The sequence below is a fragment of the Harpia harpyja genome, chromosome 5, assembly GCF_026419915.1.
Source record: "Harpia harpyja isolate bHarHar1 chromosome 5, bHarHar1 primary haplotype, whole genome shotgun sequence".
In the NCBI taxonomy this organism is placed as follows: Eukaryota; Metazoa; Chordata; class Aves; order Accipitriformes; family Accipitridae; genus Harpia; species Harpia harpyja.
The window spans coordinates 12142908-12169552 of record NC_068944.1 but is presented as its reverse complement, the minus strand read 5'-3'; the positions used below and the strand labels follow the sequence as shown (position 1 = coordinate 12169552).

Genomic DNA, 26645 nt, shown 5'->3' with positions numbered 1-26645 from the left:
AAAAGTAGCAGTTTAGGACAGCAACACTGCTGCCACTTGGACTATTCCCCTTCTACTTGCCTCACCTTAAAAGCCATGTGATTTCTCATATCGTGTGCTGTCGGAGACGACAAAATGAAAATAACTTAAGTAAGTTTGCAGGGAATTTACCTTAGATGTTTCTAACCCTGAAAGCACTAAAACTTCCAGGGGCAGCGGAGGAAATGGAGTAGCCCATAAACAGTGTGCTGTGAAGTAAATCATCAGCCTCTCCAGCGGCAAGTGAAAAGCCTATGTCATTTTTGACACTTGCTCACTACCTGTCCTTCCCCCTCAACACTGTAACTGGCAAATTGCTTTGTCAAACATCACGTACAACACTGAGCAAAGAACCAGATCTATAAAATCGCCGATCAGATTATCTTCAGCAATAAAAATGGTGAATTCGCTGGAATTTTGCTTGCATCTGCTTGGATTTAACCCTAGCGCTGCACTCAACCTAGCTCAGGAAGCTCCCACACACTTCTTGCAGGTCACTTCTGCCCATAAATGACCTGTGGCCAAACGCTAGGGAGCCCTTACTTGCGAAGGGTGAACAGAGTTGCAGTGAGCCTTTCCAGAAGTCACTGCCCAGAGTCTCAGTCACTCATCACGCACAGGCCAGGAACATCTCCCCAGCTAAAGCAGCTCAGGGCTGCTGGCTCCTGGGTGGCTCACATTGCATGGTTAGTGCAAAACAAAAAAGCCCCAAATACAGCTGTGCCAAAGCAGAGACACCCTCCTCAATGTCAGGGCTCAGACCGGTCCCGATTCCCTTCATGGCTCTGTCCTAGTGGATGTGGCTGATGGGACATGAGTGAGCAGGGACGGTGAGCAACCAGAGACCGAGCACCTGAGCAAATTTCCACATAATTCCACCTTCTAGTTAGCAAATTTCCGCAAATCCGCCACTGCAAAGAGCCCCTAGAGCCTGCCAGTAGACCTACCATTCCTACAGATATAAAGTGTGCTTAATATCGCATCTGCACTAGGCTTCCTCCAGACTGTCTCTCTAACAATGCAGTCCAGGGATGCTCTCTACTCTGTCAATATTTGAAAAGAAAAAAGACTGGGGAAAAAACAATCATTCTCATATCCACAGCAGGCTTTTGCACATTATTGGGAGCACGGCCACACAACCGATTTGCCATTTGACAGGAGACGTGGGGAGGAAACCCCAGCAGAGGGGACGGGACTCTCAGCAAGCCCCTGACGTGGACTTCTTGCTGACAGAAACTCTTCCCAGTTGCCTGTTCCCACCACTGCTCTGGAGATGTCACCTCCTCCATGGTGCAAGCAACCACCTGCATCTGTGCTCTCTGAGGGAGAAGGATAGGAACACATGAAGATGAAAAGTTTGGGAAGGCAGCCAGTAGCCAGCAAACCAGTTACCATTTAAGCGCATGGTCCTCCGTGGGTGAGCTGATGGCATTGACCTCCCACCGCTGGCTCCCATCTGGAAGAACAGACCCAGCATCTCTGCAGCATCAGCATGACTCTTGTGAAAACTTGTGGTAAAAGCAAGAAATGGTTCCGTTCGTGACCTACCTTCGCCAAGGGAGATCCCTAGCAGAAACGTGTTTATCGGAGCATCACTCCAGTGCTCTGCGGCAAGCCGTAGACCTCAGAAACCACTAGTGGACTGTTAATTGTCCCAGGCAAGGCACAACACTGCCTTGTCCCAGAAAAGTAAGTTGAATTCTGGGAGTAAGATGAACTGGAGGGCCAATGTCCCTTTTATGCCATACCAGAACAACAAATATTTAGAAGGTAAATAAATCATTTTTCTCTACTTAGAAAAATCTTCTAACATTCCTGTAGTACTTGGGTTGATGATGATGAAATACGACATGCAGAGATTTTCACTTACAGAAAGGGAACATGGGTACCTCACATTTTCTAAACTCTTGACAAGTAACTCACCTTTGTAGATAACGCTGATGACACAGGAACAAACAAATCAAACCATCTGTAACAATCTTACATGAACCACAACTTAAATTTGACATACAAAGGATTTCACAAAGGAGATAGCCAAGTGTCTGAAGCCATTTTAGTATCGGACATTTTTTCTTAACGGCTTTGAGCATCCCCAGCTCTTTTATCCAACATACTATGAGGCATCTTAAAATATTCTGTATTAGAGAATGCTATCTGAATGTAGCCTCTAGCATCCTCAAAGCATTGCTCCAGTTCAGCATCTGCTTAAAACACTATGCCTTCTTGCCTGCCTTGTTTTTTTTTTTTCCCCTCCTGCTTGGGGCTAATCAGAATCTGCTTGTTTCTTGAAAAGAGCAATATGCTTTTGAAAACCCCTTGGGTATTGGAGAGACCCTTCGGTCCAGCCTCAACTACTCATAATTATAGTCCTAACTCTGGTTCACCCATCAGTCAAGAGAGTAAAGATCCAAAAAGGCATTCCCTTATTTTCTGTCAGAACATCATTCAGGCTCATACCACAAAAGAACATTTTTGCAAAGTAAGATGATTCACAGTTTAAATTATGTGCTTATTTTCTGAAGTTTCCAATCCATCTCCCCAGAAGCTGCCTGCACATCCCTCCTCCCTTTCATCCGAATGGAAACCCTTTGCAATGGGCACAGACCTCTTCTGGTTAGGTTTCAAAGTTTCTGCTCCATCTCCACATTCTTCTGCTGTCTCTCACAGTTGACTTTGCCTTTTGTGGCAACTCTTCCGCTCTTTGGTGATTCTCCTCTAAACCTCTCGCTCCACTCCCAGCTTCTCCTTGGTCCTGTCCTCAGCTTTGGCCTTTCTCAGACACTGCCTTCCATCTACTTACTTGAATTTCACAAGGTCAAAACTTAGCCCCTTACTGATCTCTCACATGCTTTCTCCATCTCTTTTTCTTATGGCCCTATGGGCAACATCCACCTCAGTATTCAAACCCATAGAGCTGGGTCACGTTAACGCTCTTGATCTCTTTACCCAAGCCACAACAAAACGATCCCATTCTGTGCCCACTTCCTACTCCCAACACAACATCCTCTTCTCTCTCAATAGCAAAAGTGTCCCTCATTTTGACTAGTAACAGGTGATGAGTTTGGAAATACTTGGTTATACCCACACATATGGATTTATTTTTGTCCATCTATGGTTTGCCCTTTGTCCACCAGTGTCAAACGAAGGGCAATTTTTTCTGGGGTTTAGGGTTTTGTTTGTTTGTTTGTTTTTTTCCTCTCTCTCCCAAAAGCAGCACTAATGAACCTGAAGAAAAAAATATAGGCATAATACATTTGTAACAGCTACTGTCTACCTTGAGACAGCTAAGGATGTCAACACATGGTTATAGTCCCTCTCAGGAATGCTGGCATACATGCAGCCCCACAGAAAGCAGTTAATAGGGGAGTGTGTCTATGCTTTCATTGATCTTCAACTGTTTTACATCCCTAGCTGCTCCAGAAACAATCATTTCATAATTTATAATGGAAAACTAAAGTGGAAGGAACTTTTATATATATTAGCGTATTCCATTTCATTTGAGTTACCCTCTAAATACCGGGATCAAGCAGGCACTCCTTACCTACAAGCTGCCAGTGAGTCCACGTGAGCTTTGCCTCCGAATATTAGATTGCCCTGAAGCATGGGGCTGTCAAACACAGCAAAAGAAAGAACAGAGCACGAGGGAAGAAGACTCTCTGCAATTCAGTGCTTTGCACAGAACCGCTGGCTTAAAAATACTGGTTTGCAGGAGGAACAGGAAATTTGACTTGACATGAAATGCAACCTTTCCTAGTTTTAACCCAACACATTTTATGTAGCAAGAATCTAATAAAGAAGTTACCTCTTGCCTTGTTCCAGGCCTTCTTGCAACAGATTGGTTTTTCAAGGAGAAATCCCCAAATGCGTCAGTGAATTCTAGCACTCCTCTTGGAGCTGCTGAAATATGCTTTAAGTAGCCCAGCATGGGAATACGGCAAGGAAGGAGAACAAAACCAAACACAGGCCTGGTCATGAAGCCTTTGACTGTGAAAACAAGCAAACAGTGGGATGCACTCCCACTAGAATGACACAATTTTGTAAAACAGCTCAAAACATCACGCACGCTCCAAAGCGTCGAGCACGACAAATGTACGCGTGTGCTCCACCACACACAGCACCCCAAAGTACTAGAAGGTGTCAACACGTTTACAGGGACTACCATGAAATGTGCATGATGTCAACACCTGGAAATCTCTCCAGTGACCGATTCTTATCTGACAGTCAGTTAATAGCGGAACATTTTTTTGCACCAACAAGAAGATGCTATTTTCCAAAGGATAATTTTCTTAACTAGTTGTTTTCATATAAGCAGAGTCTTCCATAGGATGGGGGCGGCGATTTACGCGAAGGCTTTTCACTAAACACTTTAAGTGGCTTTGAAATACAAAACTAAAAGCTGTTTTGGCTTTCTAATTTGCTTTCTGTTTTGCAGTATGTACCAATTTATTCATAGCATTTCTGACAGAAGGAATTTCAAGAATGCAAACAGCATGATGGCAATGTAGTAGCTGATTAGCTCCGTGGAAAAAGTTTCTCCAAGTTCCGACTTTTGGTAAGTGCACAACATTCAGGATACAAAAGTACTCTGGCAAGGAAGGTCTTTCTTTCACTTCAGCTATAATAAAAAAGATCTTCTACACTTTAGCTATAATAAACCGCACAAAAACCAGAGAAAGGGAGGGAGAGGGAGAGAGAGAGAGAGAGAGAGAGATGGCAGATACACTGAGAATCTGCAGCGTAGATAATCAAACCCTTTATTGTCTAAGTTACATTAGACTTGCAACACCATAAAAACCTGTTAAGAAGAAGAAACAGTAGATTGGTAGAGGTAGTAGAAAGTCCCTGTAACAGTCACAAAAGGGCTTTACAGGAGCGTGTCATGCCAAAAAAAGTTATCACGTTGCTTAAAAGAGCTGATCAAAGCCCATTGACTAAATAAATAAGGAACACAACTCATTTTAAATACTATGGCCTAACTAAAATAACAAATCAATACAATACAACGATAAAGAAGAAAATAGAAATCGTGGGATTCGCTTCTGAAAACAGATGGTCTTTAAGGTTGGCTTTCCCCCACCCACTCTTATTTCTTGTTTAATTAAGTGAAAATCTCATCTCTGTGCTATACACAGCATATAATTATTTAAACTGATTTCCCCTACTGTTGTTCTTCATGGAGCTAAATTATGATTGTAAACTTTGCTGATTAGTACCCTGGTAATGGCAGTGACAGCACTAGCTTCTCTGTCAGAGATTCTGGAAGACAAGCTCCAGAAAGAAGCTTTTGGCTCTAAATATTAACTGAGATTTTCTAGATCAGCTTGCCAAAAAAATACAATTGAAAAAACGAGAAATTACACATGTACACTACACTTTCATGCCATTTTGGGTACAGAAGAGTTTTTAATAACTAAAACACAAACAAATAGGCTAAGCAACTAGCTTTTGTGCATTCCTGAACTGTCACCATTACTTTCACTCATGGAAAATATGACTCAGAAAAGCAATGAAACAAAAGTGAAACAAACAAACAAACAAACAAAAAAAACCCAAAACAAACCGAGAAAGCTAGTGCAAACCCAAAATGATAATCATTAAGCAACACAGCAAAATATTTCATTTTTTCTTTTTTTTTTTCTCCTTTTTTTCTTTTTTTTTTTTTTTGGTGTACAATGGAATGTGTCTATGCGACCTCCCTCAAAATAACTTCACAGAACAGTTAATTACAGTCACTTATAAGTATTTGCACAGACATTCCTAACTACACCGAGACTTACAGAGAATTCTGGTATACATCTGGTGTAATAGCATAAGGAAAAACTAGTTTAAAAAAAATACATAAGAAAGTTAATTTGCATTGTTGCAAGTGTTGCGAAGTAACAAAAACTGTCAAGTAATTTAAAACAAGTAACAAGTAGTATCCAGAACCAATTACTGACTAGTTTTTTTAAAAAAAGAAACCCCCCGCCCACCAAAACTGTTAGAACAGAAAGATCACGCTTTAAGGTTTTTTTCTGCTTTTTGTTTTTTTTTAAACAAATCTTTGTGTCAGAAGCCCATTTCTAGAAAACCAGCACTATTCCGTTATTGTATTAAGTAAACTGTTGCTCTCACCTGTATTAAAGGTTAGCATCATTTCTGTACATGTAAAATTATTGCTTTTTTGAAAAATATATTTAGCATGCTAGGGTTTTTTTTTTTAATCCATTTCCTGCCTTTACAAAATGTTACAATTTAAAAAAAAACTAGTAAAGCTTTTGCAAAAATTTTCACAGAACATTTTCTTTCAAGGCAGCAGTAACTTTTGATAATGCATAAAATTATATGTGCAAAATCTGAAACGCTCAGAAATATTACCATCACACATAGTGTCACAGCAATAAGAAAAGAAAATATTTATATCTGTGGAATACATTTTTAATTGCTTACACTGCATGGTTTAACAACCTGTTATGTGCCACAACCCCACCTTGAAAACTTGCAGTTAAAGAGTTACTGTAGAAGAGGTATATAAAGCTTTTTTTTTTTGCTTTTTTTTTTTTTCCTAACACCACCAGTGATCACCAAGTACAAGACATGACACATTTATATGAACATTTTAACCTGCCACCACAAAAGAAGTTCCTCGTCTTTCCAAAATGTCACCGGGCCCAAGGAGGAGCGGTAGCTGGCCTGCTGAACCAAACGCAGGAGCAGAGAGTACCTAACGGGCGGGCCCAGGGCTGCCTGAACTTGTTCAGTGACACCTTTTCTCTTCTAAACATACAGATCAGCGGCGTTAGACAGCTGAGTGTTTTGTTTTATTATTTTTTTTTTTTTTAAAACGTGAAGACTTCCTTTGTGATCAGGTCGAAGAAAGTAGCCCTGTTACAAAAAAAGGTCCTGAGAGTAAAACACAGAAGCCTGGTTTTTTTTTTTTTTTTCTTAGTGTTCGACTAGCTTTTCTTTCCCAAAGCAGAATAGAAGCTTTTCTCTGGAAGTGTTTCAATTTCCATATTCACATACTATTAATGGTGCGCAGTCAAGAGCAAGAGCACTAGAAATGCAAGTGGTCCCCAAACTGTAATGAAACAAACCATTGCAGAATGACGGTCTTTCTCTTTAGTCCCTTTAATCCTTCATCAAGCATTGCTTTCTCAGCACCGAATGCCACCTTTTCCCCGCACCCCCCATTCTTCCTCTCTCTGTTTTTTGTTTTTTTGTTTTTTGTTTTTTTTTTTTTTTAATTTGCTTTTCAGCATGACAGGCAGTGGCAGTTTCATTAATTAATACTTCTCCAGCCCTGGAATCCACTGCTGTTTTTCAAATGTATCAAATAGTCATTGTGAGCATCAGGGAGGTTTTTGTTACAGTGCTTAACTTCTTCATGCTGTCCAAATCACATAAAGTTTAATTTTTCCAGTGTCTCAAACTTCTCTTGATTAATACAGATGCCTCGTGCTGCCACAGTGCTTGCCAACTCCACTGTTTATTATAAAGGAAATAAGGAACCATGGGACTGATTAGTACGTCAATTTATATATATCTTGTGTAGCATCTTCATTTATTTAAAAATGATTAACAGCGCAGAGGCACCCCCCTCCTCGCAGAGCGCCGGTTTCACTCTGGCGCAGCGGCTCCGGGCGAGGCGATGGCTGGCAGGGAGGCTGATCCGCAGCCGCCGGGGCACGGGGCGGCTGCGCGGGGGGCTGCCGGCGCTGCCCGTCGGGGTGGGGGCCGCTGGCACGGGGGTTCCTCCGCCGGGGCTCTAGGTTCCCTTCCGGAGAGGCAGCGTGTGGGCGACCTCCGCGCCGCCGTGGTCTCTCCCCTGCAAGAAGGAGGACACAGGGGAAAAAAAAAAAGCTCATTCTCGCCTCTGCTCCCACGCGCAACCCTCCGGCCAGCCCTGCTGGCGTTCGTTACCCTTTCACGAGCGTCGCGGATGTTCGTTTCGGCCCACCGCGTCAGAAGTTTTGGGGTTGGTTATTTTTTTTTTTTTTTTTTAAAGCGTCTCCAGGGAGAGCAAAGTGCGTCGGGCCTGTGTGAAGTCCCTGATGGACTGGAAGAGCAAGTAATAGCGTCTGATGGAGCAGTTCGGAAAAGGTTGAGAACAAGGAGGGGAAGAAGAGGCCTCCAAAAAGCGGAATTTTGTGCTAGCCAAAAGGGATTCAGAACTAGATCAGCGTTTGAAAAAGGCTGAAGGTGGAGGTCACCAAGGCAGCTAGAAGAAGAAAAACTGAATTCTTCTGCGGGTCTGTCAAATGCTAAGGCGGCTTCCCCGCCCCCCCCCCCCGCCTTGTCATCTTCCTTTTCTTTTTTTTAGCCAATTTTCATGAATAATTACCATGCTGAAAAAAATAGCAGGGATATTCTAAAATCAAGTGAAATTAAAGATAACATCATGAATAAGTGGGAGCCTGCAGCTCCCAAGAAAAGCTTTAAAATGACATTTAGAACATCACTGTCGGAACAATGCAGTTTACAATCCTGATCCTAAAACAACATGGCAAGATTAATCTTACATAAATGCATTATCCTTAAGCTAAAGTCTTGATGAAGTGAAACAGACCATTTTAAATTAATGCAACATAAAATACGGCACCCATGTAAAATCCAAGCAAGTTTCAAGCTGTGCCTATGGCAGCCCTCGAAATAGCTAAAGAAAGCCCAGCTCTGGTTGACATAATGTATTAAGTGCATCTCTTTTGTTAATAGATTTAGAAAATTCCTAATTAAACCTGGCCCGAGATTCATGACATTTACCAGTCAAAGTTTGGTTTAAGTCGGAAAGATTTGCAACAAAATTAAAGAAAAAAAAAGCTGCTGTACAGACTGCAGTATATTTGAAATGTAGGAAACAGTAACTGAATGAGAGATGTGATAAAACTTCCTTAGTTGGATGCTGAATTTCTTGCAGTAAACCAAGAAAGATGCTTTACATTTTTGCGCGGCTGCATCATGCCCAAGAGACAGAGCCACAGCTCCAGGAGGAGGCATTCATCATTAAAACGTCTCGTATCAAACCGGCTCTACGTACGCGGGGGAGTGCAGCAGGGTTTCGCCGAGCCAGGGGGTGAGGGAGGGGGAGAGGGGAGGGGACGGCAAGCGCCTTGCCCCAGTTTCCCTGGGTAAGAAGTGAAAAAAGGGGTGTAATTAGGGGTGCTTTTTGGGGATGGATAGCCTGTGGGGTGCTGGGTGACGGAGGCATTCCCTGCGGGCCTGGGCACCCCCTGCCCACGGACCACGCAGTGCCGGGGACCCGTGAAAAGGCTAATCCATCCTCCTCCCACCTGGCAGGGAGGCCCAGAGGGGCTGGGGGTGGTGGGTGGGTGGGTGGGTGGGTGGCTGGACCCCTCTAATGCACAGCTGCACTCCCAGCTTCACTGGGAAACAGCACCCGAGCTTCACGCGTGCCAAAACCCAGCCAGCGGCTCACCCTCTCGTACTTGCACCGGCCCGAGGGGACAGTCAGATTTTGAACCAGCTGATACATCGGTGGACTGAATTCTTCCTGAAGTGAAACTTTTACCGTCTTAAAAAGTAGGCTTTCTTCACTCTCAGCGTTTTAAAGGGGAAAAACAGCAGATCTTTTTTTAAGTGAAGCCTATAGCTTCCATGCCAAAGGCTGCTTTCATACTGACTTCTAGGGCTTTTCACCAGTTAACAGGAAAAAATCAGTTTGTGTGCATGTTAATATATGGGAGACAAATTATCGCATGACATTGAAATAAATTGCAATGATCGGTTTGGAGCACAGATATCACTCCAGTTTGCTGGCAAGGGGAAAGCGTTGGGACAAGCACTACAGCTGCTGATCCTGCCTATTATGCTTATAAACTAACAGTCATACAGTACATGCATATTACTCAGATGCCGGTACAGCAGCTTCCATGATTCCTTGATTGTTTGCATTATAATCTCCATATGTATGAACGAGACAAATTAGGTTGCCATTTATTTGTTCATTATCTATTATTTTGATTAATGGAATTCTTGTTCTCAGAATAACTATTTAAAAATAACATTTGCAATAATGAGGACTGAACTATTAATCATGATCTTTAGAAGAAACTCTGCAAGGAACTGGGGCAAGACATTTCATATGAACAAATGTCATAAATAGGACTTCTAACAAACAGTGCTAAAATTTCAAATGCAAAAAACCCCCCCAAAACAACCCTACCAAACTCAGAAACCATTGGTTTAAATAACTTTTTAATCTGGTTTGGGTTTTGGTTTTGGTTTTTTTTGCTCCTCCCCTTCTCTCTAAAATTGCTTTAGAACAAGCAGGGCTGTAGCATTGCTGGACTGTAAAAACATCAGAGGGTAACACGCCACCGGCCTTTCCCCCAGGCTCCTTTATAATATACGTGTATACATATATAGTGTTTTCTTGATGGCTCTTTCCAATCTGTCTATCCCTCAAATTCTGACTATTCACATTTATGCTATCTATCTCACGTATTGAACACTGCAAGAAATATTTTGAAGTACTTATAGCGGAGAAAATCAAGGCTTATGCACTCCTTAATGAAGGTGGTTTACCCCTGTCACACAGGACCTACTGCGCACCTCTCTCTTCAGTGCATGAGGCCCAAGAACTGCGGTTTCCACAGCTCTTGCACAGAAAAGGACTATCACTGCCTTCTGGCAGGGGGAAAGCTTCAGCCAGAGGTACCCATGATACCAACAGTTCATTTTTTCTCTAAGCTGTACCTTTTAATTGATTTTCTGTGAAGAAAAGGGTGTTTTTCCAGAGAGGGCAAAGGTTGGAGTTTTGGGATTTTTGCTTGTTTCACTTGCACAAAAGGCAGAGAACTTGGTATTTCTGGCTCCAGCACTGCAAATATGCTTCACATATATATACTCTCAATTAGACAGAACTCTTCCTCTTTGCTAACCAGTAAATCATGCCTTTTGAACACCCAATTACTTGGTCCTTAAAATTTTTAGAGCATATTGTTTGACACAGCCCTGACAGAGGATAAACTACATTCCTAAAGCAGGCCAAGTTTTTTTATATTTTTAAAAATGCAGCAGCAGAAGTTAAACGCAAGGCATATATACTAGAAATTGCTACCACTGCTGTCACCATTTTGCAAAAGCAGGCCAGAGACTGACTCCTGTGCCACTGAATGCACTTGGGAATTGGGCTTCTGGCTGCAATGTTGCAGCATCAGGCAGCGTCCTCCGAAATGACCCCATGCTTTAGGAAAGCTTTGCTTTGAGAGCTGCAGCGGCTTCGAGATACACGCGGTCGCAGGGACCCTTCCGAAGGGGAGCCAGCTTTTGTCTTGCCATGTATAAGCGATTGGAGTGCGCTCCCCGAATTCATGCCTACTAAATCAGGTCTTTGGACGGTGCTTAGTGTATTCCAAATTAAGATACATATTCATTGTGGATAAGCAAGCTTAATTATGGATATATTGGGACAGTTAGCATTTATAAAAATATTCAGAATATTCAGTATGTTTAATATGGCAGCATTTCAAGAGAATCTACATGACTTTGCACAGATTGTATTGACTCGGGGTATGTAATGAGCATTTTTTGTCCTTTAGATAGAATAGGAACTATTCCAGAGTTCACGGGAAATTCATTTGATGTAAAAATGTCCTCCTCTTTATTTTTTTTAAAGCATTCAGGTAGAAGTAAGAAACCACAGTAAACAATGTTATGAAGGAAATGAACATCATCTTTCCTCCGTTTTGTTTATATTTCCTTGGTGCTGATAGCAAAGCATGAAGCACAGCCCAGTGCTACCATTATCAGAACTGGGTGTGTACGATCTTCTTTACACACCCCTACAGGCAGCCCTACTTTTCAGCGATGCTGAACACCTGCATCTCCTGTTGGTGGTTCACTACCCTAAAGTACGCTTCCTATTTAGACACCTAAATATAGATTTAGCTGGCTCATTTTTTAAAAAGCCTGGCTGTAGACCCTATTTTTAACATGCGGAATTAGAATTATTCTGCGAGAAAACTGCTATATAATGTAGCACTGTTGTAAGTTATTATGCTGGGGGATTTTAAAAGCCCTACCTAACATCCTTTCATAAAGGAAACCTTTAGAGATGATCTTCTGGTTGACTACTGAAGGGAATGGGGGAACTGTGAAATACTAATGTTAATATTTTTACTCTTTAGCAGACTACTCAGGGGAAGATATTTTACCTGTGAGGAGGAAACATTATGTAAAGTGAATCATTTCCACCTAACATTAAAAAACCCCCTTTCATTCTCAAGCTACCGTACGTGGTTAACTATTGTTTCTTGCTTGGAGCATGTGCATGGCACTTCTGTAACTTGAACTGACTTTACACCATAAACTCTCATTAATAGATCTGTCCCCAATTAAGAAATGAAATGAAGACACGGAGTGACAATGTTTAAAGTGGGAAATCGTAATGTTACTAGAATGCTGCAGGCATCATTCTCAGTGCGAGCTCATTTCTGCGCTTCTAAAGGCCCCTACAGCTGCAGGTAGAAATGAGCTTATTCCCTCTCTAACGCCCAGGGACTGTGCAGGTGGAGTCTTCTGGGGGAGTGGAAAGCCTGCTTGTGATGAGAACAAGCAAAACGGCAGACAACTGAATAATCCTAACTGACACAGATGCTGACAAACTGAGACAAAGGCTGATACTGAGGAGCAAACAAGACAAAAGAAAGGGAACTGTCTCCTGGAGAAGTGATCATACCACAGCTTCTGTGGAAGAAATACTGACTGGCAAGAGACGAAGCGATTCACGAAGCTAACCCCTACCCAGTATTCTGCTGTACTGAGAGATGCTGTAATTTAATCAAATACTTTGAAGACAGATTGACACGGATTGAGACTGCAAGAGCAAGCTACATAGGCCATGGAAGAAGTTAGTCAATAAATTCTGGCATGGCAGTAGTTTACAAAGACAAGATTATGAGTAAATTTATTGTGCAGTAATATAACCCGAATTACAAAAACAGCCCAGATGTGGACTGAGCTGCCACATCTCTTTTTTGATAGATACAGCCATTTCAGAATTTTTTGGAAATGTATTGTATTGGGTCTGGCTGAGATGGATTTAATTCTCCCCATAGCAGCCCTCACAGTGCTGTGCTCTGTATAAGTAGCTAGAAAGGTGTTGGTAACACACCAGTGTTTTGGCTACTGCTGAGCAGTGCTGGCACAGCATCAAGGCTGTCTCTCCAACATTCCCCCCTCACCAGCAGGCTGGAGGGGGGGCAAGATCTTGGGAGGGGACACAGCCAGGACAGCTGACCCAAGCTGACCAAAGGGATATTCCGTACCATATGATGTCTGCTCAGCAATAAAAGCTGAGAGAGAAGGAGGAGGAAGGGGACATCCGTTATTATGGTGTTTGTCTTCTGGAGCAACCACTATGTGTACTGAACCCCTACTTCCCGGGACGTGGCTGGACATCACCTGCTGATGGGAGGCAGAGAATAAATCTTTTGTTTTCCTTTGTTTCCATGCATGGCCTTTGCTTTTCTTTATTAAACTGCCTTTATCTTGACCCATGAGGGTTTTTTCCATCTTATTTTCTCCCCACCCCCATCCTGCTGAGGAGGGGAGTGACAGAGCGGCTTGGTGGGCACCTGGTGTCCAGCCAAGGTCAACCCACCACATGTATTTCCAACTTTGACCTTACATTGTCTTTTAGAGGAAAAAAGCCCAGATGCCTTCAGAATCTGATCTCAACTACATGAGAAAAAATAATGAGCATGAAAAGATGAAACAGCATTTTAAAGATGCTTAGGTTTACTAAATCTACATTCCTAAGCCGATGAGAACCAAAGACTAGTTGAGCTAGTTTGCAGAGCTGCAGTGTTCCACTCTGTCACATATTTCTACGGAGAGGTACATCCTTGCACAATATTATTAGATAAGCATCATAAGGAGAGCAATTTCATCTAGTTCTCCAGCTATAGCATAACTTTGCTGCTACTGTCCCACAAAGCAAAGCAAACATTGCCCACAACAACAACTACTGAAGTGCTATGCCATCTTGAAAACTTTATGAGGAGAGTTGCTGGCCACTCCTACAGCCTGACAGCAACTCAGATACTCCTGTGGCAGCAGCTGGGTTTCCCACGTAGCCTTTGGGCCAGAAAGATGCAAGTGCAAGGGAGGAGGTGCCAAGAGTCTCCAAGAAGGGTGCAGCATATGAACTATGCGACATGGTGGTGCCCAGTGAGAATGTTTACTGAGCAAGTAGAAACCAACTTCTAAGCTTCACGAAGGCAGGACCGGCATAGAGATGCATTCTCTAAGCACGGCCAAAACCATCTGCAATCGTTTAGTAAGAGACAGGAGGACAGGAAAAGTGCTGTAGTCAAAATTAAACTAAAAACGAGGATGAAAGGATAAGTGAGTGATGCTGGAGGCAGTTTCACAACAAAAGAAAACTGTCCATGAGAAGGTGTGCCCTGAAACCCACCTGCCAAGCTGGAAGATGAGTGGGAAGGTCCAGGTTATGACACTGGTCTCCAAAGATGTAAGATACATGAAACAAATTCAGTTTAATGGTTTTCTATGTAACAGCTTTGTCATGTATAATTCAGAGTGCTGAGAAGTGTTTAAGACAGGAAACTGTATACTAGACATAGGAAAGCACAGTGCCACACGGAGTCCACAGAAACTGGAGGATAAGAGCCTTTCAAAGGCCAGATACTGGGTATCAGGGTACGAATACTCTTCAGAAAAATATAGACTAAGTGTTAATTGTATTGTTGCAGCAGAAAACGTGTTAGTTGTAAAAGCAAATTATTTCTAGGAATTCTTTATGTACTCTCTCACTATTACATATCACTGCACATTACAGTTACCTATCCCACCCAGTCCCCAGTACGCTGGTAACATATCTGCTTTACAATTAACTGACTCTCCATATAACAGACTTTGATAAAACGCTTAAAAAAATTTAAGAGCTAAAAATCAAGCAACACCATCACTATTTATAAGTTATAAAACAGTCAGCGCTTTAGTGATGAGTATCACTGTGCAACTTTTTCACAGCTACCCCATTAAAAACCAAACATCCAATTAATTGTAAAACATACTTGTTTTGGGGCATCTGCGGAGGTGGTGTGAACTTCAGTACCTCGGAGTCCATTAGACTCAAATACCACTGTGGGAACAAGGGGGCTTGTTAACAGATGAACATTCAAGCTTCGTTAGTGTGTGTACATTATTTGAGACCATTACAGATTAACCACATTCAAAAAAAGACACCAGCTACTAGCCTGTGGCCGGAAAATACCAATTTACCGTAACACTTACTGTAAGAGAGTGTGCTAATGGCAGCCTAGGGCCACTGCCCTTTTTAATTCAGACTTCAGCGCTGAAGAAAGCAATCACTGACAACATTAATTATCAGTGTATGTGTAAAGGGACCCTCTTCTTGCATTACTTACCATTTGGCCTCTGTCATTTTGCATCAGATTGGCTTATGTATGCATCATTCACACTTTTCAGGAGGAACCCGCTAGTCTCACTGCCTCGTGCAATGCTCAGGAGGTCTCTCGACACTGGTGCCTTTAGCCTCCTACGGCCTCAACCACAGACCGCGCCAGGTTAAAAATGGCTGGTAGGGATTTCCCATTTTAGGGCTGACCGGTCTGCGGAAAAATCTCGTTTCCCACAAAAGTGTTCCTGTCAACAGCAACGACGAGGCAAAACAAAGCCTTATGTTGTGCTGAAAGGGGTACTTTGATTTCAATTTGTGCTGGTGGCAACAGAATTCATTAGCATATTCATTTCTGAGTACCCTACTCTCTAATTAAAACAAAACATTTGCAAACAGACTTATCTTAAATGCATTGCAATTTTATGGAGTTCGGGTGGGGATCAGGTAAGCAATATCCAGAGAACAAGAGCAATAGTCGTAAAAATAAAAAACCTGTCTATTAGATTTAGGTACTGGAATTACTTAGGTTAACGTAATATGTGAAATGTAATTCTTGGCATTTTTTTAGCCGGATCTGAAAGCAGGCAAGTGGGAAAGGCAGAAAGCAAGAGTGAGTGTGAAAAGGTACCTGCATGGGACCTCTGATGAGTCCTGAGGTGACTGGGTTGGGTAAAGCATTTTCCACATTCTCTGCAGACGCAGTCTCCTTGGCGTGTTTGTGTCCTGAGCATCCCTGTAGTCAGGGAGGGGGGCGGGGGGGTGGGCAGGGAGGAGAGAGGAAAGTTGAGAAGAAAACATTATGCCAGAAGAAAACATCATTAGTATGTCTAATGTGTCATTATGTGAGGCTACCTTCAGGCCCTGGATGACAACTGTCAGCCTTCATCTAGGCACTGGCTGACAGGCCAGGCACACACAGGACTGCAAGAATGCATAAATTACATTGAATTAAAAAATGCTCCCCATGATGTGCCCGCACCAGGACTGGCATGTCAGGTGTGCGCTTTTCAGAGCAGCTGGATCCACTTCTCAGCCATCACCCAGCTTTGTCAAGCAGTACATCAGGCAAATCAAAGTGACTCCAGCGTGGCGGAGACAAGTCACATGGATAATAGGAAGTGAGTAGGACCAGAGCCCGACTGTCCCCCCCGGGCGGCAATACCTCAGAGACAAATGCAGAGCGAGCGGAGCCATCACAGACTGATCAAACCTTTCGCCCCTGCCTACCTGCCTGCCGGTGCTGCTTTGACCCCGGACCTCTGAGGCACAGACGAAAGACATCTGTGAATGAAAGTGTCATTCCGGACATTTTGAGCTGGTAGCAGCGCAGCAGCCTTCCCCCAGCCCTGGGTAAACATGTTTTCTAGGCCATTAGCATTTGTGGAAAACCGCTCGAACCTCTCCTTTTTCTCCAAAGGTCAGTTTACAGCATCTGACTTAAAGGGCTGGTCTTTGTCTTTTTGCTGCTGATCAAAAAAGACACATTTGACTTTTATTGGGCTTTTTTATTATCAAAAAAAAATATGCTTGAACATCATCTTTTCTATTTTGGTACAACGCCCTCCTTGGAAGGAAAGAGTTGATGTTTCCATTTGCCACTGGAATACTTTGGCTTTTAAAGAAATTCTCAGGGGGTTGTCAGCGGAAGTGAAGTTTCAGCTTTTCTTTCGTTTTTTTTCCCTCGTTACAGCATTTAAAAAGAATAAAATTGTGAACAAAAAAGCGGCAACAAAAAAACTCCTCACAATTGAAAAATCAACTGCAGGATGCCAGAGGGCTCATCTGAAATACAGATGCTGTACCTGAAAATGAATGGAAAAGAAGACGGGCTGCCATTTACTCTGCTGGTATGGCACCAAGTGTCCTGCTATGGTTTTCACCACAGCATATACTGAAAAGAAATGCCCGGCTGGGAAAAAAAACCAAACAACAAAACAAAAAACCAACAAACCCCACTCACAAATTGTTTTCTCTTTTTATAATAGCACCTCCTGCAGATGGCAGCACAGTCTGCATAATGTAGCTGAACACACTCACTCCCAACAATTAAGTTGCTGGCAGTCAAATACAAGATCATGATTTAGGGGCAAATCCAGATCGTGTATACCCACGCACACACCCACACCCCCCCCAAAACCAAAAAACCCCACAAAATCACACAAATTTCAATGAGAACTTCACTGTACTATAATGAGACGGATTTGCCTTGTAAGGCATTCAAGATTAAAGCAGATTTTGTGGTCTGTTACTAGAATTTTCCCCTCACTCGCCAGAACTACAGCTGCAGGCTTGAAAGCAAAGCTGAGCAAAGCGTGTTGAGGGACCAGACGTGGCCTTTGCTGGACCACCAGGCTGACTGCTGGACAGCAGGGACAGGCAGAGCAGCTCCCGTGGAGCCTGCGAGACCTGGGTTCCTCGGGTGGTTTTTCTGCCACCTCTGTAAAGAAATTTAATCTCTCTATAGCCCAGGTCTCCCTCTGCGGAAGGTTAATACAGTTGTCTCAGCAGTCATCACGGGCCTGATCCAACGGCCTTCATGGAAGCACTGCTCCCACTCGAGTTGTGCATGAGGGAAGGTTGAGGATGCTGTTGCAAGCCAACATACCCTGTACAAATGCGAAGGTGAGCGGGTTCAGGCTTTCGTCTAACCCCTCCCTAGCACTCACTTTATGGTAGTTATTTAAAAAGCAGGTAGAAAAAATGGATTGCTTCCAGGTATATTTGCCATTGTCGCATTTCCTAAGGAGCACCATAAGGCTTTTGATAGTTCAGAGCTTTGAGCCATGGGCATCATTGCCGCAAGGCAATACCCCTTTGAGTCATCACTCGGGTTATCCTATATGTGAACAAAAGAGGGTGGATGACTACAGGTGTTAGCAAATTAAGGTAAATTAATGTGACTATCTGAATGGGAGCTCCTGCGAAATGGATGCTTAAAGCTGGTCTCAAAGGAGCCCCAGGGAAAGAGTGCATCTGCTGCCATAACCCTTCCTTTCCTAATATGGTGATTTATGTAAATACAATGAATAAAATAAATAACCACTATTAAATATAACAGTAAGATTCTCTCTACAAGCATTTGGGAAGACTGGGCAGTGTGAAACAAACCTAGCCTAAGCGCAGCAAGCTTTGTGTTTGCAGCTGTATCACAACAGTACATACAACTCCTCTCTTTTCCAAGGACACACTGGAACAAACACAAATGTAAAAGAAAAGATCTCAGAAATAAATCTAGTCACTCTAAAGGAAGTTGAACACTGCACTACCACACACTAAAATATTCATTCTAGTGTGATCCAAGATGAGGTTATATACCAAACACCCAAGTAAAGTCTATGGGGAACATTCAACTGGGAAAAAAAAACGTGACAAATAGCATACCTAAGTGGGATTTTTGGTTGTTCTTTATGTCATGATTGCCATATTCACATTGCCATATTAAGACTAGATTGTATGATGCGTACTGACTCAGAAGGCTCAGTCTAGGGCCATGTGTTATTTCAGACAAAGTTAATTTACCCTCCTCTATTCACAGTTGGTAGGATCTCGTTCCTTTTGCCTGCAGCCACTTTTTATTTTAGTGCTATGAAAAACAGCCATCATGCCAATTGGTTTGGAGAACCATCAACAACCTGGAAGTTGTATATAAAATGAAGACAAGCTACATAAAAAAAGAGGTTTCAAATTCTGAAAACTTGATTGCTGTAACACACTTGGAATGAAAGAAGAGATTTCAAAGCAGAGATGGGCACTAAATAACTTCTAGTTAAAGTGTCTCTGGAAATCACTGCCCAGCAAAAACATTTTGGCAATAAAACCCCTCTTATAAAAAGCAGGTAAATAGAGACCTCCTTGGAAACCCTGCCCCTACTTTACTTTGCCCCAACAGTCCTCATGGTTTTTCTGGTGCCTGGATTCACTAAGCCAGCACCTAGTTCCTGGCTTTTACTGTTTCTCTCCATCCCTCTTAATATGGCTGGGAGCTCACTGGATCAGTAAGATTTCTCTGAGCAGGTTGACACAATGTAGTTTTAAATAACATCAAGGAGGGCACCCATGTGACGGTGCCCCAAGTTGATGCTGGAACAATTAACTGGTATTTAGAGCAGGAAGCAGGCAGGGAGAAACTGTAGACAACATTCCGAGGCACTGGGATGGCAAAAGCAAAGTCGGCTGGACAAAAACAGGAACAATGACCCTGCAGAAACCTGCAGAAACCAAGCCTGTCCTCCTCTGCTTCCTTAACAAAAACCAGGAGCCTGATGTTAGCTAGAACCATCATGCAGCCTCTAACCATCTGCGAAATGATCTACTCAATAAATAACGGTCGGCTCCTACGCAGCATTACTTTTTAAATGATTGAGCAAAACTGACATTGAAGTGGCTGAAAGGTGCACCTCATGGACTATTTCAGATAGATTTTGCCTTCCTGTCTCCTCCAAAAGGCCTTCCACCAAACACTCTGGCTCCCTCCTTCCCTCGCAGCTGTGAGAGCAGCCAACTTGCACACACCTTCTGCGCACTAGACCATAGCTGTCCTTAGACTACCAGCTTCCAAATGCCCTGGGTTTTGTCCCACTTGCAAAATGGGGCCACAAGCTCCATTTCACACATGCTTTTGACAAAACAGAGAGCATTATGTCAGGTGAGGGCACTAGAACGCTGGTCCGGAACGCGTGCTCTTTCCACGTGGAGTTCAGTTCTTGCACAACTTCTACAAAGAGAAGAAGTGTATAAAAAATATGGGGTGGTTTACAAATGGTGAGAGCTGGGACTATGTCTCACATTCTCCCCCCCTACACACACACATGCATCTCAAGAGTAACAAATCAGTGTGATTTTCAGTTTCCACTGAGACAAACTAATTCTGGCAGATCATCAGAAGAGTATGGTTTCAAATGCAAATACATAGGTTTCTTTTTTTTTTTTTTTTCTTTTTATGTGGCAGTTGACTGCCAAGAGCCAGAAGGAGAGCTCTGATACTTTTTTAGTCCCTGAACTTTTAAACTGGCTGTTTGCACAACTGCCTTTCCTGCTTACATGAATTAGCAGGCACATATTTGGCCCTATCTCTTTTTAATTATAAACACACAAACAGATCAAAAGAATAATTTGAAAAATACGATAGCAGTCTTTGATATGGACAAGGAAGATCTTAAGACTTTTGTCAAGAAAGACAAAGGACACTGACAAGTGATTATCTCTCTCTGTTGTTGGAAGACTTGTTTGCAGACGAAATTGAACAAAACCTCCAAAATAACATCACAGATAAACCCCAGAGGATGTTTATTTTGCCCGAAGCAAAAAGATGATGATGTGTGCCAGCACCAGCATATCAGGGGGATCTTTGTGTGACAGCACATCTGTGTAACTTCAGCCTGTTTGAAGCGAGGGGACAAAGAAACAGTAATACTCCAGGTGGAACCAGATACATTTAACCTGCGACAGAAATGTCACACGGTGCACGAGGGGGGATGCTGCAATGTTAGAGATGGGTAAACAAACCTATTCAAGCCTATCCAGAAATGATAAAAACAATGAACTTGTAATCCCAACCATTAAAGGGAGAGAAGGAAGAAACTGTGAAACAGCGTGTCGTGGCTCCAAACGAAGCAGGAACAAGCAAGCCACGTCCTCAGCTATGGAAGGGCTTGCGAAAATCTTACCTGCGTGATCCAGGACAGGGCTGTTGGCACCGCAGGTTTGGTACAACGAAGCAAGGTCCTTTGGAATGTATGTTTTAAAGATATTTAAAACGTCCAAACGTTTCTCATGCCCGTCTGATCCCAGATCCTGTTTGCTGGAGTGTAAAGCCGGAGAAACTCCAGCGGCGCTAGGCTGGGGCTGCAGCAGTGGACTCGCTCGTGCTCCCGCTGTGCAGTTTGCCAATGTCCTCATCTCATTCCCAGCCTTCACATGAGAATCCCTCTGAGGCACCGGTGGCTCTTCGTGTTTAGTGTACTGCTCGCTTTTACACAGAGGATGATACTGGGGCGGTGGGTTGAATTTGGCCTTCATGGAGTCAGATGCACAGTGCTTACCTGGAGGGGCAAAACTAGTACTTCCTTGGGGAACCATGTACTTTTCCACTTGCTTACTGTTGGTGGGCTGTGTGCTAGGCCTGGATATGACCGTTTGAGTAGGCGTTACACTTCTGCTGTAGGCTCCCATTTGCATAAGTTTGGAATTTGCTTCGTATTTACTTTTTTGTTGTGCTGCTACGCCGTATTGCTCCTGGGAATGGTTTAACTTGGGCTGTCTGTACCCATCCAGACCTGATAAGCGTGGACCACAGTGGCCGAAGGCATGACTGTCCTTTGACTGATGCGTACTCCCGGACTTTGCAGACATCCCAACAGAAAGAGAGCTGCTTTTGGATCCTGGCAATGCACTTGGCACTTGAGTGCGTGTAAATCTGGCAATGGGCAAAGGCTGGCATTCCTTACCGCCGAGAACAGGAGGGGGGCCGGTACGCCCACTCCTTGCCAGAAAGACCAGGTTGTTTTTAATACTCTTGAATCCATTCTGTTGCACCCAAGGGGGGACCATCGAGTTACAGCTGATTTTGTGCAAAATTCTTTTGTGCATCCACAGGACTTCAGGGTAGTAGGTCTTGTGACTGCAGAAAGGACATGGGTAGACAATTAAAGCAGCCTGCAAGGATGTATTCAGATTTTTATTGCATGAATTACCCCTTGTTGATTTTTCACTCAAATCGAGTGGAGCTACCTCTTGAGCTTCAGCACCTTTTTCTATCAGAGGATGCTCCCTGTGCAAGTCTAGCAAATTTTCTCTGGAGCGACTAGCCTGCACTTCAAGTGACGTTTTCAAGTCCATGACTATGTTTGAAGATATCTGGCCCACACCCGAAGCAAAGCTAGCAATGCGACTGGAGCAAGGAAGCCCTTGGCTGTGGTGAAATGCTGGCATCTTTACATCTGCAGAACCTTTTGGATCTTGGTATTTCGAAAAGGGCTCCTTGATGACACTCTCCAGTGCTGACACCAGGGTAGGAATCTCTGGTTTAGATTCCCTGGCCTCATTTTCTCTGGCATTGCAGCTTCCCAGTTTCGGGAGTTCATCCAACTGAGATGTTACCATCAGGGTTTCCTCTTCAGAAAAGCTGCAGTGGTATGGCTTTTCATCTGAACGGGACAAACAAAAAAAACACCATTGTCATTTTATGCAGAAAGGATCCCAAAAGACAGAGCAGAATTCCAGATTAGAGTAAGATAGGAGAAAAATCAAACTTTGGTATTAGTATCGTAATGACATGCTACAGACTGTACTGTATAAGCAAGAAAATCTTGAAAGAAGACACAACAGTTCAATTTACTTTCAAAGATGACTGCGAAGTCTGGATAAACTCTCTAATGCTGCATGGTCATGACATTTTGAAGAAAGAACAATTCAATAATATGCCCATGTTAAAATTCTGGGACTGCAAGAAAAATAAACAAATATGCAACCATTTAATGCTTTAACAAAAGCAAAGATAATGGAACCAGATAAGACTGACCTAGTTAAAGGTCTGTCAGTGCTTCCATTACAAGCCCTGATTTTCAAAGGGTTTATAACTCGGCAATAAAAATTGGCTCCACACGGAAACGAAGCATATAAGCAGGTACAGCATACAGAATAAATTGCTCACTTAAGAGGGACTTCTGCAGTGGCCAAGTATAAAAAATGAGTTATGGAGGATGTAAATTTTGAATTTTCCGTCCATTCGTTTAAAGCAGATACATTTTTTTTTTTTAACATAAGTTTACATTTGAGTCAAACTTTAGGAAAATTTTATGACCACTCAATCCACTGAGAGATAAAGAATTCCACATTTTCGGCCATTTAGATTACAGAATTCAAACCAGACTTTCAATTCTTCTCATTTTCTTCTTTGCTTCTCATCTCTCCAGAGTAAATTTATCTACCTAACACATGTCCTGGAAAGAGAACATACTGGGCAGTAATTAAAGCCATTTAGGGTGAAAGAGAAGAGTAGGATTTGTTTGGCTCGGAGCATGGCTACCTCTGCCCACTCTCCCGACGCCGATCTCTCAGAGCCACTGAATCCCTCCAAATCAGTTCACAAATCAATTCCACCGAGATTTTCGTCACAGCAGTAATGCTTACTGCACTGAATCCATTTAACATGTAACTGAATTGAATCATCTAACAAACTTTCAGTTTCAATTAACAAGCAGTTAATGAGCCACTGCCAGGCAAGTGTAAGGAGACCATGCTCCATCTAAAATGTCACCAGTCCAAAGTGATCACCACATCCATAGGAGGGGTGAGAATGGGAAAGGGGTGAACTGCTCTAGAGCTGCATATCCTCTCACATCAACTCATAAAAGCCAGCACTTCAGAAAATCAAGTGCTGTTCGTTAGTGCAGCGCAATGCCACGGGCATTATTCTGCACGGAGCAATGGAAGAAGCATGTCTTCGGCTGGAGTTTCACTGCAAATAAAGTCTACTTAGCCTCGCCTTCAATTCAAGCAAAAAATTCTTAAGCTTTTGTTTAATTGGAGGTAATCAGGTTAAAAATAACCCATAGATTTGCAGCCTTGCAGGGCTGAGTGCTCACTCAGCTAAGATCATTTTCCTTTCAAACTCTCTAAGGGGGTAAATTCAGGGGGAAGAAAAACCCCACAACCCAGAAACTTGTTTTTCCTGTGTTGCAGGGAGCAAGGTTTTGGGAAAGCACATGCCCAGCACTACTAGCCAAATTTACAGTTTGAAACAAAGACACTGCATGCAGCGGTGAAACTTGACACTGCACATCTGTGTTATTTTCAAAGCACATCTGTCAAAGCCCAAAATATTTGTGCTCTTAAATAAGATTTTAAGGCTTCTCTTTGTGATCACAAGGAGTGGCTCCTTTGATCATCGCAGTAAATAATAAAGCAAAGCAAAAACAAATCATTCGGTCGTAGCAGTACTCGGCAGAGACTGAACCGACCTACTGGCTAGGCTGAGCAGAGAGGGCAGAGGCGGGAGGTGGGGGCTCCAGCCACCCCGTGGTCCACCTGGGCAGCCGTGATGAAGGGACACATCGGCAGACACCGCGGCTCCCAGGTTGCTCTGCATACCTCAGACACCTCTTGATGCTTTCTGACTTGGGTCAAAATCTGCATACCGTGCTGTTTCAGCAAAGAGGACAAAGTCGAGCAGACTGTGAGGTGGCATGGGTTAGGTCTGGGCTTGGTCTTTAGGTCTGGACCGTTCAATTTAGGTTTCTACTTGGGGAGGGAGGGAGGAGGAGGGAAGCAGAGAGACAGACCACAGTCCTGTGTGCCCCAATAACCATGGGTATAAAGCCTGGGACTCCGAACCTCGAGGTGGCTACAGTCTGTTTAGCCCTATTGCTTTAGGACAGCCATCAATAAAGAAGGGATTTTCCAGGTGGAAAATGTAGCACAGAGTAGGAAAGTGACGAAGACGTTTCTGAGGTGTATCTAGGCCTGCAGCTGCCACAATGCTGAAGGCATACGCTGTCAGTACAATATATGAAAATTCATAAGGTTATTACAAAACATAGCTTCTAACACCTCTTCGTAGAGTCTTCCTAGATTCAATTCCTCTGATGTCTCACACAAACAGTACTGAACGTACTAGGAATAATTTTAAAAACTTAGATCATGAGCCTCAGTAGCAATATTTGTGTTAATTGCTCAAGCTGCACTTCCAGGAAAAAAAACCAAACCAAAACAAAATCATACCCCTACCCCTCTTTCCCAAGATTTGGATGGACAAGCATTTCACCTGTAGGCCAACTCATACTTCTTCACCAGCACAAAGCACAGCCTAAGCTTCTCCCTAGCCCCATCCTGCTGCTCTCCACCGGGGACCCGACCCTCCACATATCAACAGCCAGGCAGAAACACTGCCTCGTGCCATCCTCCCCATCATGGGTGGTGGTCCAGGCTGGGCTACGAGCAGGTAGCGAAAGCCAGGACGGAAGAGAGGATGCAGGCAAGAGTAAGAGGAGACAGTAAGCAACGCAATAATACAGGCAGAGCTTTTTTAGAAAAATAGATGAAATTTATTTCTGCCTGTTCCCAGCCGCTTGCCCCAGCTGAAAAGGGGTACCAACAATCCTTTTAAATCACTGGTATAAAATATTGCTCTAACCAGTGCAGTGCAGGCATTACTGTCACCAGAAACTTTCAAGATTTTATTACAGCCAGGTCAAAGCAAAAAGCCATGAATGGGATGCCTTTTGCATGATCTCCAGGGACTATAACTCACATTCCCCATTGAAGGAGTTCTTGGCTAAGCATGCTCTCACTTTTCATCCTACAGTCCCTGTCACGTCCTCATGTTTGTCTCAATTCCTTTGTTTCTTACCTAAAACAGTCATTTACCTGTTGTACTTAAGAATGAGAAAGATCCTTTTACCACATCCCTGAAGTCTTAAGGACTTTTTCTGTGTCACGGATACCTGGCCAACAGCTGAAGAGGAGGAATTTTACAAGGCGCCCAGCTAGGAGGTGGCTGCTGATGCCATCTTGTGCCTTCAGTTTGGCCATAGCTTCAAATATCGATGGCATCACAGGCCACAGGAGAGCAAAGCAGGACGGCGTGAAACACTTAACTATATGCAAAGCCATGGTCTAGAAACACAGGAACATTCAGGGATTCGACCAGTTCTTCAGAAATATATCTAATTGTCATCACTTAGTTACGTATCTTACATAGGCAGATAAAAGCGACTCCCATTCTCCCCCCCCACACATCCCTCTTCTCTCTTTCTCCCCCTCACACACATAAACTCCACTTGTTTTCCTCCCCAGCTCTGTTTCTCCACACAACCGAATTTCAGAACGGGCCGCACAGCTGTTTTAATTCATGAGGCTTCCTATAAAGTAAACCAGGCTACAAGCCTGAGGACAATGAAACTGTGATTTCTATTCAGAAGAGCAGAACAGGCTAGAAATTGGCCCCTTTTCTGGCTAGCATTACAGCACTAGGAGTAGAAGGGAAAGGAGCAGATGTGATGTGTTTGATTTTTAGTAAACATTTGATAGTGATTTGCACTTTGAGATGAATGCTGTGGCTCGATTTGAAAAGTGGCTGCAAATAAATCATGATAAAAGCAAAGGATAACATTGGATGAAGGTGCAATATTGCAAAGACCTGTATTAGGTCCTATTTCACTTGGTATTTTCTTTAAAGATCCAGAAGAGTCTCTAGACAGCATGCTAACTCAAATCTCCAGGAAATATCGCGTTTGGAGGA

General features: G+C 43.2%; 1 protein-coding gene across 3 annotated transcripts in view; it reads right to left on the bottom strand.

Annotated features, from left to right (window-relative positions):
* Window positions 1-4749: 4749 nt before the first annotated feature.
* Window positions 4750-26645, bottom strand: part of ZNF516 (zinc finger protein 516) — a 105612-nt gene continuing 83716 nt past the window's right edge. For 2 of the 3 annotated variants that reach the window (XM_052787423.1, XM_052787424.1), the window contains exons 3-5: window positions 21073-22551; window positions 16035-16139; window positions 4750-7825 (exon numbers count right to left, since the gene is read on the bottom strand). In XM_052787423.1, coding sequence (XP_052643383.1) covers window positions 7566-7825; window positions 16035-16139; window positions 21073-22551 — 1844 coding nt within the window. In that variant the 3' untranslated portion in view covers window positions 4750-7565. Of the gene's footprint in view, window positions 7826-15059; window positions 15128-16034; window positions 16140-21072; window positions 22552-26645 lie in introns of all 3 variants that reach the window. The other variant, XM_052787425.1, reaches the window with a different exon arrangement.